The following is a 19,445-nucleotide window of genomic DNA, read 5'->3' as shown; positions in this document are numbered from 1 at the left end:
TAGTCTCTGTTGGCTTACTCATATATATTTTTCTAAGCATTTTATTGTGCACACTATGGCTTACTCATATATCTAATTTCTAATTTCTTCTTTCCTGCTCCAAGTCCATGCACCCTTCTCTTTTCTCTTTCTTTGCTAGCCAATTTTTTATGCTTTTGTTTTTCCTCTCATCTCTTGCTCTCTTCTTCTCCTAAATGCTTAATTATTTTCACTTACTAAACTCAAGTCTATCTGTTCTCTCCTCTATTCTCCTTTTCCAAAATAGACGAATATATAGATAGACAAATTTTTAAAAAATGTTTTATCTTTTTATTTTTTATTTATTGATTATTTTGTGTTTTAATTTTCTTCTTATCAACTAATTCTCTTTCTACTTCCTCTATACTGAACCATGGCCATTCCCTTATTCATTCAATTCCTTAACCTTACATTCTGGATATAAACTCTGCCTCTACAGATTCTGCCCCCCCCCCCTTTTTATGGGTGTTTGTTGTTTACATTTTTTAGTTTATCTGTTTGTTTTTCTTGGTGTTTTCTCCCCATATATGTATATTTTTCCCCTCCTTTTTTTTCTTTTTCTTTTAGCTCTTACATTTTTTCCTTTTCTCAATATCATTGTTGCTCTCTTTTCTCTCTCCTAATTTTCTTTTCTCTCTCCTAATTCCCTTTTCTCTGGTGTTTACTTTTATTGGGGTTATTGGTGTCATGAGTACATTCATGTTTTGTTCCCTTTGGGTCATGTCTTGTTGAGTTGTATTTTGTGCTGTTCGGTCAACATGGTAGAGAGTGAGCCACATAACCAGACACCCTAGAGGAGACTCCATCCACGAACAGGATACTCAAGACCCAACTACACCAAGAGAACCCAAATATACCAAGTAGAGGCTCTCCCTAGAATACCCAACCCAGAAGACCTGAAATATTGCACCACTGAGTCCCACAAAACATCGACTATATAAGACAAACTCAAAAAAATCTGGGTGACATAGAAGTTTGATCTAATACATAGAAATAACCACAAAGAACAGCAAAAATGAGAAGACAAAGAAACAACCCCAATATGAAAGAAAAGAAGTAATCACCAGAAAAGGAAGTAAATGAAATGGAGGCAAGCAATTTGTCAGAGAAAGAATTCAGAGCAATGGTTATAAGGCCTCTGAAAAGAATGGAAGACAAATTCAACAACATGTGTAAGAATCAAGAAGACATGAAGAAGAACCAATAGAAAATGAAGAATGACATAGCAGCAATAAAGAACACCATAGAAAGTATCAACAGTAAACTAGAAGAAGCTGAGGACTGCATCAGCGAGCTAAAAGACAAGGTAGAAAAAAAAACACCCAAGTAGAGCAATCACTGGGAAAAAAAACTTAAAAAGCAGGAGGAGAGCCTAAGGGAGCTTTGGGACAACACAAAACAAAACAACATTCACATAATAGGGGTACCAGAAGGAGAGAAAACTGAGCAAGGAATAGAAAACCTATTTGAAGAAATAATAATGAGCATGTTTGACAACTGGCTCACAAAATTCCTAAAAGTTTAATAATCAGCTCTTCAAAGCCAGTATAAGCTGGACTCAGCACAATTTTATATTGTTTCCAAAATTCCTGTTGCCTGTTAGTAGAACAAGTCATAGACAAACTCTGTGTTGCCTTTGTGACTGTTAAAATAAAAGAGGGGAAATTACATTCTCTGCGTGTCTTTCAGATGGGTCTGTCAGCGAGCCCGATATGGCAGCCAGCTTCTGCCCTGACCACAAGGCCTCCATGGTGCTCTTCTTGGACCGTGTCTACGGTATTAAGGATCAAACTTTTCTGCTCCACCTGCTAGAGGTTGGATTTTTACCTGATTTAAGAGCCTCTGCCTCTCTCGATACAGTAAGTGACTAAAATAAGAAAAAAAATTTCCCATCATTGTAAATAAATTAGTAATATTGGATTTAGAAGTGAGCACTTTTTAATCTACTTGCTGATTACATATTAGTAGTGCGCTTTAAAGGATAAGAAAACAGAGGCACCAAGTAATGGAAGTTCTTAATTTATTGGCCAGAGACTTGAATGCACATAAACATGACCTCAGATATTCAATCCAGTTCTCTCTATTCCAAAGTTTCTCAACATCAGCACTATTTGTTGTGGAGGGGGGATCCTGTGAATTGTAGGGTGTTTAGCAGCATCAGGGCCTCTACCTGCTACGCCCCAGACTAATTCTAGATTTCACCAAATGCTTCCTGTGAGACAAAATCACCCTCATGTGAAAAGTATGGCTGTTGCTTATGAAAAGGGCTGGCTGGCAGCATTAGAGGCTGGAAATACTCTTCCCACGTCATGCCTGAGGTTTAATGCACTGGCTATTAGGCAGGATAGTCTGGAGCTCAGAACATGACAAAGTCAGGACAAGAGGCCATGGGCAAATCCAAGTTTGGCAGTCAAGTGTGGGGTTCAGCCATCCAATATCAACAGACAGCAAGACAGGAGGCCCAGGAGTTAAATAGCTTAGATGCCTGATGCCCCAGGTCAGGACTAAGCAGAGACATGGTGCACCAGAAATACTGGGTCCAAGGAGAAAAGACAAATCAGCTTAAGTCTAAGAACATTTCATCAGTTTAGGCTTGTTTTTCAAGAGCCAGAAGCATGTCTTCTTGATCAGTCATCAAGTTTCTCAAAGGCTCCACCTGGTGTCCAACAGAGATAGCAGTCTAAGTTCTGTTATGGGTGTCAGGTGGCCAATACCTTAGCTGGATTCCATTGGAATGGGTTGCTGAGAAATGGGTGGGGTGACCTGGAACTGGAAGCAGTACAGTCCCCAATCTGAATGAGAGCTCCACCCCTGTTTCTGGCTTGGGATTAAGAGATGGTAGAACCATGAAGGTGTTCGGGGCATGTGATCTTTTTGGATAATTACAACAATGCTTCCACAGCTTCTGTTGTGTTCAGCTTTCTCTATATATAATATAGGTTAAGTATAATAATTTTTTAAATTTGTGGGACATTCTTAAGGTTGCTGATCAAAGCATTCGATTTTTTTTATAGATCAAATAAATAGTAAATGCTATTCTAGCATTTGGTGTCCAAATCACATGCTTGCCTCAGCACCATCTACAAAAGAAATTTTCTATTCAGTTCCTAAGCACACACGTTTTCATGCATTCTCTTCTGAAAACTTTTAAGACACTATAATAAAAGCTCTGTCCTTCCTCATTTTAACAACTCTGTTAAAGTGATAAATGTGAAAGATTAGCTCTTTCAGTATGATTACTCAAGCTTCTAGGAGACAAACTTCTGATAATTAAGAGGAACGCCAGGAATGTGTACAGTTTATCAAATCACAAGTTACAAATATAATTACTGTAATGATCACAGAAAATAATGGTAATATTTCATCTCTGCATATCTCCAGGGTTTTTTTTTAAAGTTTTGCAGATGATAGTTAAATATGCTTTTGCTAAATTTCCTGTCACTAAGTGAGCCCTCCCTGAATCCAGTCTAAGTGAACAAGAGAGAACACTGTGTATGAGAATTACACCATTTTAGAGAAGGTCCTACATTTCTACTCCTTGGACACTTATTCCCCTGAGGTCTGCCCTCATGTCTTTTATCAGGTTATGAATTGTTCATAAATTAAGTGACAGGCGTCAGAGCTCCTCCACTGTCTCGCTGCAAAACCAGTGAGTTTGAGAGCTTCTGGGGCCTCCACCCAACTATTAATCTCAGAATCACTAGAGGAGTCTCCCGAAAGTGATTTTTTTAAAAAAGGAGCTAGAATGGGATAATAATGTAGTTGAACTTTGAAAACATCAAGGGTTTGGGTTAGATTGGCCGTCACCTGATTTGAAGAGTTTGGAATTCTTGGAGGAGGCCGGATACTTGTGGATCAGCCAGCCTTTGCTTTCTTCTGTTTGTTTATTTTTAGCAGGACTTTTATTTTCATTTAAAATGCAAAAGAGAAATCAGTCTGCTGAGAAGGTACAAAGTTGTTCACTTTGTTGCTGTGATATGTAGATAGATATGTGTGTGCTTCCTTGCCCACTAGATGGGCGCTGGGTACACGGGGTAAGCCTTGCTCTTTCCAGAGATTAACCAGTGTCCCAACACCCTTTCCTAGGTGTCCCTAAGCACCACAGAAGCTGCACTGGCGCTAAATAGGTACATATGTTCTGCTGTGCTCCCGCTCCTCACAAGGTGCGCCCCTCTCTTTGCCGGAACGGAGCACTACACCTCTTTGATCGATTCAACACTGCAGACAATATACAGGCTGTCCAAGGGGCGTTCCCTCACCAAAGCTCAGAGGGACACCATAGAAGAATGTTTGCTTGCCATTTGCAAGTAAGTACCCCCTCCCATGTGTTTCACCTCTGCATACGCATCCATGTCACCTGTGTGTACGTACCCATGTCAGCTGCATTCAATTGTCTTACAATCTAAAAACTGGAGAATCCAGTCTGAGGAAGCTTCCAGGCCTTTGCCATACACCAACCCTACCCTAAACATCCCCCTATTTGCCCCAGGCTCTTTTTAATCCCTGTGAGGAGGACGGGGGGCACTGCTCAGGCTCTATCCCATAGGGTTGGTGGACCAGGAGATGAGACTGTCTTTCAGGCCTGAAGTATTCAGATTAAGAACTACTGTTCTAGTTCCTAAGACAGAGCCAGAAGCAGGCTTTCCCTCTGAGTGGACCTTCACACAGAGGCCAGACCGTAAGAGTGAATCAAAGCAGCCCACCTCCTCAGAGCCTGGGAGCAAAGAGAAGTCCCAGTGGGAAGTAAGGACAGGGTGTTTCACCACTGCACACAGGCATCAGAGCCACCAAGGATAGAAGGTTAACTCGACCCAAGAGCTGTGGGTCCTCAGGAAACTCCATTGGGTCTGGTGGCCGCTGGTCCCAGGACCAGGTCTCCTGCTTTAAGCCAGTTTTCCACCTCCACTGCATATTAGAATCACCTGGGGCAATACTAGGTTAATATCCCAGTGCCCAGGTCACACCTCCACCCCCAAATCCAACCTTCAGGGATGGGACCCAGACTTCTAGCCTTTGAAGCTCCCAGGTGATTCCATAATGCAGCCAAGGTTGATAACCTCTGCTTTAGGTTGTCCTGGAGACAGGACCCACAGACCAGGTATGGTCCCGATTCTTGTTGAATAAGCTGTTTCCTAATCACACAAGGGATGACCATGTATTGAGGGGCTAGGGTCACCTAGAAAAAAATAGTCAATTGATTCTTTAGAACATCAAACTAAAAAGCAGTCTCACACTTATATTTTAAATATAATTAAGTTTCTCCTGTTTAAATGCTTTATTAAAATTAAGCTATATCTGCTGTCTTTCTATCATCTGGACTACAGGCTTTAACTACTTCAGGGGACTAGCTGTGTCCTTGTTCAGTACCATTTGCCCAGGATGTGGAATAGAGGGCAGAGGATGGATGGAGAGAGGGACGAGGCCAGGAGGGAAGGGCCTCCCCCGAGGCCTCATAAAAGAGATTTCTCTCTGAGCTCCTCCACCAAAATCAGGCCCTATACTGTGAAACTATTTCATTCTCATTCCAAGATTATTATAACTGGCAGAGAATTACATTCATAGAATTTTTTGGTCTTGAAAGAGAAAAAGCTGGGTAGATGCACTTACAGGCCTCTGGGAATCAGTAGGGTGCCTGGGTTTCCACTCTGCCACTCCCAAAGGAAGAGTAATGGCCCAGTTACTTGTGTAGATGGGTCTCTGCTTTTCTTCTCAATGGTGGCAAGGGAATAAATAATGAGTTTACACACTAGAAATCCTATCACTATTGATTCTGTAATTGGCTGGTAACTGCATCAGGAGCAGCTGCAGATCTTGCTCTGCCTTTTGCTAGATCTGAGCTCAGCAGGTGTCTTAGAAACCAGACCAATCAAGGAGCCCTGTCTCCCAGCATAAGCTACTTCCTGTATTAAAACCATGTTGGTGAGACTGATATCAGCTGCAAATGCTTCTAAAATATCAGACCTTGGGGAAATTAGACTCTTACATCAAACTGAAAATGTAGCTAACGGCCCTATTACTACACTCAGAGGGGCTTCCTCACTCCTGTTGGCCCACGTGAGCTCTAGATACAGTGACGAGCTGGTTGAATTTAACTTGTTTTTTATTTTTAATAAGTCAGGAATTAATAGAATTAGAGATTTATTTCATGCCTTGATTTTATTCAAGTTGGTCAATCTTAAGTGATATTCCTAATCCGCTAAACAATAATGTGAAAGTTGAGGAATTTTACATCATAATTATTAGCGTCAGCTACAAGGCCATTGACTGGCTGTGTATTTTGACTGACCCCTTTCACTCCAGGGTTTTTTATCAACAGAGCAGCTCTAGGAAAAGTTATGGAACACATGGGTTTTATTGTCCATCTCTGTTTCCATCGATCTTCCTTGTGATGCCTCTGAGGCTTTCCTTCCTGACATTCCAGCTCTTTACCCTCAGTGACTAACTTTACCTTCATGGTTCTTAGGCATCTGTGGAAAGAATTCATGGCTTCACAAACTGACCTTCTCTGTCAGATCGTGTGTATTATATGCACGTGCTTTTCTCTGCAGAGAATCCAGAGATTCCACTAGATTTTTTAAAAATTTGGTAATCTAATTTGGGACAACATGGATGGGCCTAAAGTGTATCACACTAAGTGAAATAAGTCAAACAGAGAAAAACAAATACCATATGATTTCACTTATATGTGGAATATAAAAAACAAAAGGAATGAACAAACAAAAGAGAAACAGACTCATAGATATAGACAATAAACTGACTGATGGCTGTTGGGTGGAAAAGGTGAAGGGATTAAGAAGTACAAATCGGCAGTTACAGAAGACTTTCAGGCATGTAAAGTATAGCATAGGGAATATACTCAGTAATATGATGGTGCCAGATGGGTACTAGACTTAAGTTGATCACTTTATAAGTTATATAAATGTCTAGTCATTATGTTATACACCTGAAACTATTATAATATTGTATGTCAATTATAATTGCAAAATAATTATTTAAATCTAAAAAAAATATTTAATAGTTTGGCAATCTGAAAATAAAGGCTAAATCAAACTTGCTTATCTCTCCTTCCTCTATCTCAGAATTTACCTGCATCCAATGCCAAGGCCATAAACTCTTAAATAATTGGATAAATCGTTCCCTAATTAGTTAGTGCCTTTGCTGTTTAAAGGAGTGTTTTTAAGATGGAGACTTAGCCCAAAGAAATTATTCCAGTCATGAGAATTTCAAAGATCAGATAGTAACTCAGGGGTCCTTAAACTTCCCTTCAGATCATGCCAGTAGGTGGCCTCAGATCCCACCTATGCAGCTGGTCAACTCCAGCTTCTCCCTCTGCAGAGCTCAGGAGGACTTGGGATCCTTATAGAATAAAAGTACCTGCCTCTTCTTCCTGTTACAGTGGCTGGACTTTGAATGTACATAGACCCTAGAACATCCTTTCACCTGGTTATTGGACTTTAACCTTAGGTACCTCAATTTATTAGCCACATGTCCCTCTTTCTGTATCTACCTATACTCTGTCTTTAAAGTGTTTTATCATGGGCTGTGCTTTACAAGATCTTGTCTTTTAGGAGCTGATTGTTTTGAGGCTTAGTTCTAATAGATGGTTATTGCTGCGTGTTTCTTGTATTCTTTCTTATTTTCTTCCTTGTTTTTTTATTCTATCCTGTTCTTTCTATTTTGTGCTGCAGTCACCTGAGGCCTTCCATGTTACAGCAGCTCCTGCGACGCCTAGTTTTTGATGTGCCCCAGCTCAATGAATACTGCAAAATGCCCCTTAAGGTAAACCTCGCGCTTGTGACAGAAATACAGTCCATGGCACAGGAAACTTGCCTTGTAGCACAGGATGTCCTCTCGCTTTGGGAGCAAAATACATGCTCAATGGGCTTCACTCCTTTGAGAGCTAATAAGATGCAACCTACAAAAAGAAGCCCTCCCTGAGCGTGTCTGGTGGAGGAGACTTCCAGATCCATTAACTGCTCCAGTTTTCTGGGCTGGCTTTCCACCAAGTGCTTGTGACTTAGCAGAGGTTAGTGAAGCAACTTGGGTTTTGTGCTTTCCTGCCCTAATTAGGCTTTCAGAATATTTTCAGTCTCAAAAACCTTTGAAGGCTTGTGATTATTCATTTAACTACAGAAACTAAAATGTCCCTTTTCTCTTCCATACTATTTTGTGTTTTTTCTTTTATAACAGATCCCCCCCCCCTTTTTTTTACTTCTTTTTCTTTGCTGATGAAAAGGAAGGCCACAGAGCCTTCCCTTTTCTTTCTTTCTTTTTTTGTTTTTGTTTGTTTGTTTTTTGTTTCCTCATTCCTGAATTTCTCACAAATTACAAACATTTTATCACTAGCACTGTGAGCATCTGAGCCTGGGGGGCGGGGGTCATCGAAATCACCCCACACACAAGAGGGCAGCTGGTTTTTTGCTCTTCCCTTTGTGGCATCTGCGATATTAGCATTTTCAAAGGTGTCAGCCATCACCAAAAATTCTGCCTGGTGATTTTAACAAAATTTTTTCTTTTTTCAGAAATAGTCCAAGCGAGGATTTCAAGAAGCATTTTACTAAGATTAAACAGAATTCCCGGGAGCCTTTAGTTCAGTCCTCTCTCTCCACACCAGCAGAGAGCAGCTTGTTCGCTGTCAGAGATTCCACCGCCCTCCAAGGGCTCATTTGTCTCTCCAACCCTAACCGACCCAGTTCTGATCTCAGAAAGCACCGTGGTGGAAAGCCAGGGTTCTCGCAGTTCAAGCTGGCCTTGCCTCCTCAGCAGGCCTGACTGTCAGCGAGATTCTGGCTCCCACAGAGGAGCCTATAAATAGTCCTCAGTAAGCTCACTTTTACTTCTTAGATCAGGGATTTTTTATTGACTGTATTGGAGTGACATTGGTTAATAATATTTTGTGGGTTTCAGGTGTACAATTCTATAACATATCATCTGTGTATTGTGTGTTCATCGCCCCAAGTCAAGTCTCCTTCCATCACTATTTACACTCCCTATACCTTCTTCTACCTTCCCCAAGCCCCCTTTCCTTCTGTTGTCTGTGTCTATGAATTTTGGTTTGTTTGTTTGTTTTCTTAATCCGTCCACCTTTTTCACCCAACTCAGAAACCTCTACCTTTCCCCTCTTAGAGGATGTGGATCCCACCTGCTGGGATGGGAACATTGGCAGTGTACTTCTGCCCTCTGCTGGCCATATGTGAAACTGTTGTTACACGGAGGGCCATCAGATGGAGTGAAAGGGAAGGAAGTCATGGGCAGTCATCAATCTGGAGAAAATCTTCAGACTCACAGTCCCCTCCCCATACCAGCATGACCCAGCACCTTCCAGATTCATTAGCAAAGGTCTCAGAAGAAATTCTTCCTAGTCCTGACTGACTGGAACAACACCCGGTGACTACTTTCAGAGTGTAGAATTTTCTCATTTGAGTGCAAATAGTGATCCATTCTTCAGTAACTGCTAGGGGCACCTTAGGAGGCACATGAATTAATTAGGCGGCTTCAGTTCGGGCTGGAGCTCATTAGGCAGGAAAGCAGACCATTCCCGGGGGTGGTTGAGGGCCTGTCTCTAGATGGCCCACCTGTTTCCATGTTCGTTTCGCTCTCCTGACGGCTGCTTGCTGTTTTATTCTCCCCTGCACGTTGTCGATGCCTGTGGATCTTCGCTACCCCTCCCCACTGGTGCCGCCCTGTTGGAACCCGCCAGCTCCTGACGAGCCACTATGAGCAGTGCTGGAAGTATTACTGCCTGCCCTCGGGGTGGGGCAGCTACGGCCTCGCCGTGGAGGAGGAGCTGCACCTCACGGAGAAGCTCTTCTGGGGGATTTTTGACTCCCTCTCCCACAAGGTAACGGGATGCTTCTCAAACAGGGAGGGAAGCCCTCAGCGACCCCAGCTGCTACAGATCATAACGGCTAATCGCTGTTCAGCTTCGCCCCGTGCTAGGCACTGCGCCAAGTACTGCCCAACTGTGTTACACTCATCCTTACCCCCACCCCCTGAAACGGGAACTGCCCTAACCCCTCCTTTTACAGGTGAGGGAAAGTCTCAGAGCAATTGAATACCTTGCCAGACACACAAAGTTAGCACAGGGAAGAGCTACTACCAGAGTGAATCTCAAAAACACTTCCTGGCCTCAGTCTCCGTGACTGAGCCCACTGCCACTCCTTCCCCGACGTGAGGCCCCTGTTAGCTGGTCTTCGCCAGGTCCAGCCTAGAGGAGAAGTCATGACATCTGCTCAGGTCAGGATGTGGGATTCTAGGAGACTTCAGCCACAGTGAGGGAGGTTATTCAGAACCACTCATTTAGGGAGGAGAACTGAGGGCCTCTGAACCCAGAGCCTCCCACACTGCCTGATGGAAACACAGCTGCGACTCAGAATTTCCACGTCCTCCAAGCCAGTTTATTTAGATTTTCGAGGTCATCGGCTTTAGAGGTAGAACATGCGTAGGTCTGGCTTTCTTACAGAAATCTGGAACGTGTGTGTAGGTGTTCACCTGCACTTACGCTGTCTTCACTCCTGTAGTCCTTTGGTCTGTGTAAGCAGATCCAAAGCTGTTCCTACCCCATGTTATCTGACTGGAATCCCTTCCTTGCCAGTTCAAGAGAGAATGGATGTGCTATGAGCAGTCTGCTGGTGATATCAACACATGGCCCACATCAGCTACTGCGGAGCCTAGCACAGCTTCTTATGCCCTCTCCAGCTACAGTTGGGTCAGTTTCTACGCGCCTCTACGGCAAGCAGGTTTATAGACATTTCTGGCCTAGTTAGAACCTGTTTAACCCTTTCTTAAAATTAACTATTTATGAGGTACAGCTTTTTTAAAAAATCCTCACCCAAGGATATGTTTAAGAGAGGAAGGGGGAAGAGAGAGAGAGAGAGAGAGAGAGAGACATTGATGTGAGAAAGAAGCATCAATTTGTTGCCTCCCGAGGGCACCTCAACTAGGGATTGAAGCCTAGGTATGTGCCCTAACCAGAAATCAAACCCACAACCTTTTGGTGTATGGGACGACGCTCCAACCAACTGAGCCACCTGGCCAGGGCTAGGAGATACTGATTTAAATCTTGATTTAACATTTTTCAACTTGAAGCAAATGGTGACTGGAGGGCTTTGCAGACTGTGTTGTCATCCTCCAAGGACCCCTGGTTTCCACCAAGTGTGTTAAAGGGCTTACCTGTTCCCCATGCTGGTTGACCTGGGCAAATGAGGGCATGGTACTTTTCTCAGCTAATTGGGGAATGCTTCCACCTGGTGGCCATGGGTCTGGTTTCTGTACCAACACGCTCTTCGGTTTTCCTCACAGAAGTATGACCCAGATCTTTTCCGAATGGCCCTGCCTTGTCTCAGTGCTATTGCCGGGGCCTTGCCACCTGATTACTTAGACACCAGGATCTCAGCCACATTGGAGAAGCAGATCTCAGTGGATGCAGACGGCAACTTTGACCCCAAACCGATCAACACCATGAAGTGAGTCCAGACCACCTCTAAGCTGGTCTTATATTTTGTCCAGTGGCCAGTGTTTCTCTTTCAGAAGGTGGCAAGAAATATAAGTCTTTTTCTTCCCTCCTGCCAACACTTTGTCATTTCTCTTGACACTACAAGTCATATCAGGCACTGGATCTTGCCCTCGATTCCTGAAGGATTAATCCATCCATATCCGATTTCATACCATATGATTATATGCTAGGCTTTTGTTTTAGAGGGTGGGGTTGGTTTATTTATTATGAGACTGATGCTCTCCACAAATAAATGTCATCTGCAACATTGCAAGAACCACCCTGACAAATGAGGCAATTAATTTATTAATGAGTTTTTTGGCAAAATCTTCACTTTTTTGAATTAGGCCTGTACAGTTCTAATTGCACCATACATCAAAACAGCTCCATAAGTAGCATTCGGCTGAGCCCTGACAAGGCTTGGGTGTGACAGCAGAACAGCATGGGGTCCTTACCTGAGAGACTGGCCCTGCTCTCCCCCATGCTAGGGGATGCTGAAACTTGAGAACAATCCTACAACATCACCTTTAATTTCTCCCTGTGATTTTCCAGCATCTCTCCTGGAGGGTGATTAGGCCATGGATGAAACATATGCCCAATTTTGGCTGGTGGCGGGTCCACCCCAGTTATGATTATGTGTTGTGGGGCATCTCTAGGTACATTCTAAGAGAAGAGCTCCAAACCGGCTTTAGAGTGAGCAGGGGAAGTAAGACATCCTATACAGCCCCTCAGACTTGTGTTTTGTGGCAGTAGTTCTCAAATGAGAGCCTCAGCCTAAGCTCTTCCCTGGAGCTGTCAGCTTTGATAACATATAAAACTGTTATATGTTAACAATTAGTACACAGTCCATCAGATGGAGCGTTGAGCTGAATGGATGGTGGGAAACAGAATTGAACCTGCTATAAGGACGAGATAAGAGGCATGGTAAGCCATTGAGCTCAATGAAAATATGTGTGCTGACAGATGACAAATGGTGTAATAATGTGATGCTTTTATAAATATTACTAGTGACCCGTCGCTCAAAATCACGTGAGACCTGGGACCCCTCACCATGGGACTACCCTGAGTCCCAGAGTCCCGCCCTGTGTGGCCGCCACACTGCGGGATGGCCCTGAGTCCTGGAGTGCCACCCCGATGCCCTGCCTCCGGGCTGCACAGAGCGGCTGCCAGGCCCCGCCCCTGCAGCATGCACACAGGGCCGCTGAAACCCCGGCAGAAGCCACGTGAAGTGGATGCCAGGACCCCCGCGCCCCCATGGGGTCGCAGGAACCCTAGCAGAAGCCGCTTGAAGTGGCCGCGGGCCCCACGCCAGCGGCCCCACCCCCGCTTCGTGCCACCATCTTCTGATGGCATTACAGCATGAGGGTCTATTTGCATATTATCTCTTTATTATATAGGAGGATGAGACAATGCTATACTCCAGCAATTTGTGTGCTAATGATGAGTGGTTCCATGTTAACTTGAGAGTTCTGGTTTCTTTGCATATACCTTGACATCAGTGTGGTTCTTCAAGTGATGTGAGTAATAGAGACTAACTCTGGCTAATGTGAGCAGAAAGGGGCTTTATTGCAAGGATCAGAGGTCATTATCAGAACCTAGTGAAAGGCTGGCTAACCCAGCTTCAGCAGGAGCAGAAACCAGGACAGAGTGGCCAAGTGGGCAGTCTTCAGGCATCCCCATTGGATGAACCCCCTTGAAGAGTGTGCTGCCCTGGTCTCACCTGACTCAAGATTCAAATTCCTGGGAAAGTGAGTCTGAATGGCCCAGTCAGATGCCCATCTCAGTTCACATAAGACTGTGTGCAATGTAGGATTTGTTCCTTACAGTAAAAGGGAGGTGCTGTGGCCAACAGAAGGGACAAAAACTGCTAAACTGATGGAAATAACAGGTGTCTAGTGTACTTCCAAAATTGTAGTATTTAAAGGTGAGTCACTGAACCCAAAAAGGTAGACACCCAGTTTTTTGTAACATTTGGTCCTCTAGCCACCACTCCTGCCACTCCCAGGTTGCAGCCACAAGATAATAGGCCTGTGTCTTTGGATGAAGGGGTTCTCACTGTGTAACCTAGACAGGTCTCGCCCAGGAGCCAAAGTGGTTCTTCAGGAGCCAAAAGAACCTAGAACAGCTGGAGGGAGGCCACCTACACAGCAGAGCCTCCTGCAGAGTGGTCCCCTGATTGGACCTGGGTATGTCAGGTCTGCCACACCTTCTGCTCAGAAAGTTTCATGTACCTAGGGTCCAGCTTCAGCTTTGGGTTAGCTGATTGAATCAAATCCAGCTTCGATGGCTGATTGTTGATTCTGGCCATCTTTTTAGCACGCACATGTGGCTGAGGTGCTTGGCGAGGTTGTAATTTGATTTTTTCCCTTCTCATTTCAGTTTCTCCTTGCCTGAAAAATTGGAATACATCGTCACCAAGTATGCTGAGCATTCACATGATAAGTGGGCCTGTGACAAGGTAGGGATTATCCTCCAGCTGACATTTGTCAAAGGGAAAAATGGTCCAAGAACATTAAAGGGTCCAATGCTGGAAATCTGCCTGCTGTGTCTCAGTGACAGGCTCACCAGGCCGAGAGCATTCATTATTTCTGAGCAGCACTCTCCCGGGGTTGGTGGAGGTCAGAGAAATAGGCGGGAGAAGCTGGAGGGGCTGCTTTCTGTATTTTTCTCAAGAAGATCGTCGATTCTATGAGTGTTCACTTCTTTCTCAACATTGCATTCCCTGGAATTTGCACCCATGCACGTGCTTGCATGTGTTCGACCTAAATGCTTAATGCAGGGTGGGAGGCTTTTATTCCATTTTCTCTTTGAATTTTTTTTATTTTTATTTTTTTGGAAAATGGAAAATGAAATTAAAAGCCTTACCCCTGCATTTTGCCAAGAAGCTGGATTTTATTCTAGGGAGGGAGGACACACATCTTCCCATGGCAGCCGGCGGCGTAAGTCCCAGACTCTCCCTTATTAATAAGCCTGTCCATCTGGTGTTTAAAATTCCTCACCACATGAGGTCAGCCTGCTTAATGCGTGTAATTGCTCTGTCAGCCCTTTAATGCTGGCAGGAGAGTGGGAGGAATGTGCCAAAGATGTCCAGGATTCCTGGGGGCGGCCGGCTAAGGGTTGGGGCCATTGCTCAGTTGCAGCTTCAGCGTGGAGCTGAGGAGCAAGCCCACAGTGGGGCCACAGAAACCACCTTCATGCCACATGCCCTGGAGAGGGACACCTTGCACCACTGGCTCGGCCTTGGAGTTGGTCTGGGCTCAGCTCCTATTCTTCCATCGTCCCAGTTGGGGGCCAATGATCACAACAATCATTGTAATTGTAGGAAGGGCCAATACCTCATGGTTCGAGAGCAAGGGTTGGCTAACCTATTCTGTAAAAGGCCAGATAGTGGACATTTTAGGCTTTGTGGCCAGAGAGCCTCCGTTGCAACTGCTCGTTTCTGCCATTACAGCACAGAAGCAGCCACAGACGTTGCATAGATGAAGGCGCATGCCTGGGCCCAGTAAAACTGTGTTTATGGAACAGATGGTCGGCCAGACTTGGCCCAATGGCTGTAGCTGGTTGACTCTTGCTCTAGACTCTAGATTCTAGAGTCTAGAGCAGCCGTGGGCAAACTACAGCCCGCGGGCCGGATCCAGCCCATTTGAAATGAATAAAACTTAAAAAAAAAAAGACCGTACCCTTTTATGTAATGATGTTTACTTTGAATTTATATTAGTTCACACAAATACTCCATCCATGCTTTTGTTCCGGCCCTCCGGTCCAGTTTAAGAACCCATTGTGGCCCTCGAGTCAAAAAGTTTGCCCACCCCTGGTCTAGAGCATCTGTATTTTCTCAGCACTCGTTGCACATGCCATTGGGCCACCCTGTGGAAAAGGGAAATGCGGCCCCCCATCAGGCCATGGCCATGGCCCGTCCGTCACTAGGCCATGTGGATTTGCCTCCTTAGTCTCTCCTCAGTGCGAACCGGTCTCTTGGCCGTACCCCAGGGCTGTAGTCTGAGTTGTCATCTTCTTTTGCCCAGAAGGTTGTGATGATCTCCTAACTAGTCTCCCCTTGAGCACTTTCCCAGCCCGCCCTTCACACCGCAGGCAAGTGACAGCTTCAGTGTGCAGATCTGGTAATATCCTACCACTGCTCTCCATCACAGCCCCTTCTCCTTGTTAAGGTTCCTTAACAGCTTCTAACTATTTTTAATATACAGGTCAAAATCTTTAATGTGCCTGATAGGCACAGCCTAATCTGGCCTCTACTACCATCTCTAACATCACCTTTCCTTTCACCCTCTGCCCTCCAGCCACATCCCCTTCTTTCTACCCACTGCCCACCACACACACACACACACACACACACACACACACACACACACACGCACACGCACACATGTGCCTGAAACCCTCCTCTAAAGCTGGGGATATTAATCCAGCATCTTGAAGGGTTCAGGAATCTGGAGAAGGCGCTGTGTGTAAATTAATAAGGAGTCCAGAGACAAAACATAATTTTGGAAGGCATTTTGGGGGGCCAGAGGAGCTTGGCTAAAGGAACCAAGTTATTCTGTCTCTCTGGACCCCTTGCTTTTTATTAACACAAATTGTCCTAAAGCAATTTAGATATACGTATCAAAAGACAAGGTTTAGTATACAGAATCCATTGATGGATTGGAGGAACTGCCTTCAGCTGTTCAGGTGTTTGGCCAGTAGGAGGCAATAACATGTAGATTGAAATGCCCTCAGCTGTCTGGCAGCAAGCAATCATTTATGCATCCTTTACAGGTTTGGGGAAATGCCCTCAGCCATTTCCAGATGATTCAGCCCTGTTGATATGCTAGAATTGGCTTCTGGCACTCCTCTGACTGAGCCAGGTGCCCATCTGCACTCAGACACGTGCACACACCATTTATCAGCTCATCCTGCAAATACCCATCCACATGTGAATTCCTGGGATGCCTCCCTCCCAGATGTCTCAGATATAGGCCCTCTTGGCACCTTGTTCTTTTCCATCATACTATTTCCCTTGCAGCTTTACATAGTTATATTTACAACAGCTATACATTTATGCCAGTTATCAACTATACATTTACTGGTGTGGTATTTGATTACTCTCTTCACTAGACTGTAAGCCTCACGTTTGCAAGGAAACATATTTGTTCACCATTGCCAGATGGACATCAATTATCTAACAAGAAAAAGAATATTTTTTCTGTCCTCAAGAACTCTACAGTCTTACAGAGACCAGACTGGTGGCTGCCACTGGGGAGGGGGGTTGGGACACTGCATGAAAGAGGTGAAGGGATTAAGAAATACAAATCAGTAGTTACAAAAATAGTCATGAATATAAAGTAGAGCATAGGGAATATAGTCAATAATATTGCGATAATGATGTATGGTGCCGGGTGGGTACCAGAAATATCAGAGGGACTGCTTTGAAAAGTATATAATTGCCCAACCACTATGCTGTACACCTGAAATCAATACAAAATAACACTGACAGTAACTGAAAAAAAATTAAATAAATTAATTAAAAATAAAAGAAACTTACAGTATTATGGGAGAAACAGAATAAATCAGCCATGTTGGCACAGGGTGTCCACTGCTGTGATGGGCATGAGCACAGCGTTAGAGCACACAGGAGGAGTCCCTAATCCCATAATGGGGGTCCAGGGACACTTCCTTGAGCTGGTGACACCTACAGTAAGTGACAAAGGACAGGTAGTTCGGGCACAGAGCACCAAGCATATTGCAAGCTATGGGGGCAGCAGGTACAGATCTAGAGAAGCAAGAGAGAGTGTGGTGGCTTTAGGGAACCCTAGTTCAATATGGCAGGACATGGAGTGGGTAGGGGAAGAATGGTGAGATGAGTCTGGACAGACAATGAGGTCTTTGCTATAGCTTTAGAGGCCAGAAAGTGTTTGCATTTTGCCATGATGGCAGCTGGGAACCAGAAAATATTAAAGCAGCCGAGTGCCCTGATGGGGGTGATTTTGTAGATCTCACCTAGCAGTGCTGTAGAAAATGGGTCGGAAAGGTGGTGGACTGGAGGCAGGGGGCCTGTGTAAGAAGCTGGTGCAGTAACCCAGGTGACAACTGGCAGTGGCCTGAACTAAAATCCTGGCGGGAGATGGGAGGGGGGACCATGTGAGAAGATGCAGAGGAAGAGGGGCTGTCAGGGAAGATTCCCACATTTCTGGCTCAGAAAGTGAGTGTCAGCTGGTACCATTCCCTGAGGTAGAGGGAACCCCAGAGGCGGAGCCACTCTGAGAAGTAAAATGCAGGCTCTGTGCAGGCATGTTGGAGGAACCTGTGGAAACATGGAAGCAGAGCTTATGTAGGTTTGGAAATTAGGAGAAAGATCTGGGCTGGACATACTGAGTCCTCATATGGACTGTGGGCTTCAATCGGATCACCCAGGGAGAGTGTGCCCCGTGAGAAGGGACAGAACCTTGAGACACATGGCATTAACAAGTGGGCAGCGGCAAAGATTGAGCAGAAGCAGCCAGGAGACTTTAAGCTGTGAGATTACAGAAGTTGGGGACACGTGCCTGCCTCTGTGCCTACGGTGCCTAGGACAGAGTAGGCATGCAAATAGTGTTTGTTGAGTGACTCTTGAAATTCTTAAACTTCTGTGATTCCCCGCATTGCTATAGTTTTGCTACGGGGTTGGCGGATAGGGGTGCAGTGGCCAGCGGGTCCCATCCTCACAGGTCTTTAGCCGTGACTTCTGTCCCTGCCTGAGAACACTGAGAGAAGCATTGTTCTCAGGTCTTTTGAAACATCCTTCTGTCTGTCATGAGCCTGAAACACAAGCGAGTCAGTGGAGGGGACAGCAGCTAAAACAAGAAGAAATGAAGGAGCGGAGTTCAACATTCAGGGGCAGAGAGCCTGACAGCCTTAATGGATCCATTAGACATTTTGCGGGGGCAATTTCCAAGCTCTGTCACCCTCCATTATTCCATTCGTTCAGTGCAGATAGAAACTGGGATGTGGGTCACATAGCGGGGCTCCTGGGGTGCCAAGGATATTTGAAGTGAGAACCTTTCTGCAGAGTCAGAGCGGGTGGAAATATGGAATTTCCCTGGACGAGAACGTGAAGACCCATCCACTGATAAGGCCCTTCAAGACACTGACGGAGAAGGTAAGGAGCGGGCCTTGGGTCCCACCGCGCAGCTTCTGGTGTCCTGCCCTGGGGACTGTGTCAGAGGAGGTCCAGGCACATTCACCCTCAGCTCCTTAGAGACTTTCAAACGCAGTCAACTCCTCGGGGAATCACCAGCAGGCACCACCTGGGACGCCTGGGGGCCGGCCTTGGTCTGTTCTTAGGCTCTGAGAGCCCCTTGGAGAGAGAAGCTCAGCTCAGCACTTAGAGGCGGAGCCAAGTGCATTTGTAGACCACTTGCTGCTGAACTAGGAAGGGCTTCTGTTCAATTGTTGAGTTGGGGAGAGGGGTAGTGGGAGATAATCAGGGAAGATAATAGGAGTAGAAAAGAGAGTCCCCAAGGAAATACGCAGGTCTCTTGGGGTTTTTTATTATTATTATTATTGCTTAAAGTATTACAAAGAGTTTTACATAGATCTCCTCCCCCCCCCGACTGGGGCCGGTCACGCCCGGCTGTGTGTGCAGGAGGGCAGGACTGGGCGGAGGCAGCTTAAGGCCTTTAATTTCATCTTCTTGGTGTACGCGCCTAAGTCCTACTTGATTGCCTGTCTGCACCTTCTGGGAACTCAAGTGAATCTGCTATGAGATATGCAAGTGTCCTCATGGGTGGGGGCGCCTACTGGGTCCAGGAAAGCATCCCCACACCCAGGGGTCTTTGCACAGTTTTTTTGCCTAGCTGTTATCAGTTCTGTTGTGGGTTTTTTTAAAAAAATATATTTTTATTGATTTCAGAGAGAGGGAGAGGAGAGAGAGAAATCCAACATCATGATGAAGATCTTG

The 19,445-nt window shown here is 45.1% G+C and overlaps 1 protein-coding gene across 1 annotated transcript in view; it reads left to right on the top strand.

The window, feature by feature from the left end:
• Positions 1-19,445, top strand: part of RYR3 (ryanodine receptor 3) — a 366,436-nt gene that overhangs the window by 253,060 nt on the left and 93,931 nt on the right. Inside the window, 7 exon segments of the mRNA XM_023752849.1 lie at positions 1,708-1,877; positions 4,105-4,325; positions 7,707-7,797; positions 9,719-9,859; positions 11,320-11,483; positions 13,892-13,970; positions 18,555-18,644. Coding sequence (XP_023608617.1) covers positions 1,708-1,877; positions 4,105-4,325; positions 7,707-7,797; positions 9,719-9,859; positions 11,320-11,483; positions 13,892-13,970; positions 18,555-18,644 — 956 coding nt within the window.

Source organism: Myotis lucifugus, unplaced genomic scaffold (assembly GCF_000147115.1).
Source record: "Myotis lucifugus unplaced genomic scaffold, Myoluc2.0 scaffold_38, whole genome shotgun sequence".
NCBI classification, from domain to species: Eukaryota; Metazoa; Chordata; class Mammalia; order Chiroptera; family Vespertilionidae; genus Myotis; species Myotis lucifugus.
Note: the sequence above shows the minus strand (reverse complement) of the source record. Positions and strands in the feature narration are given on the sequence as shown.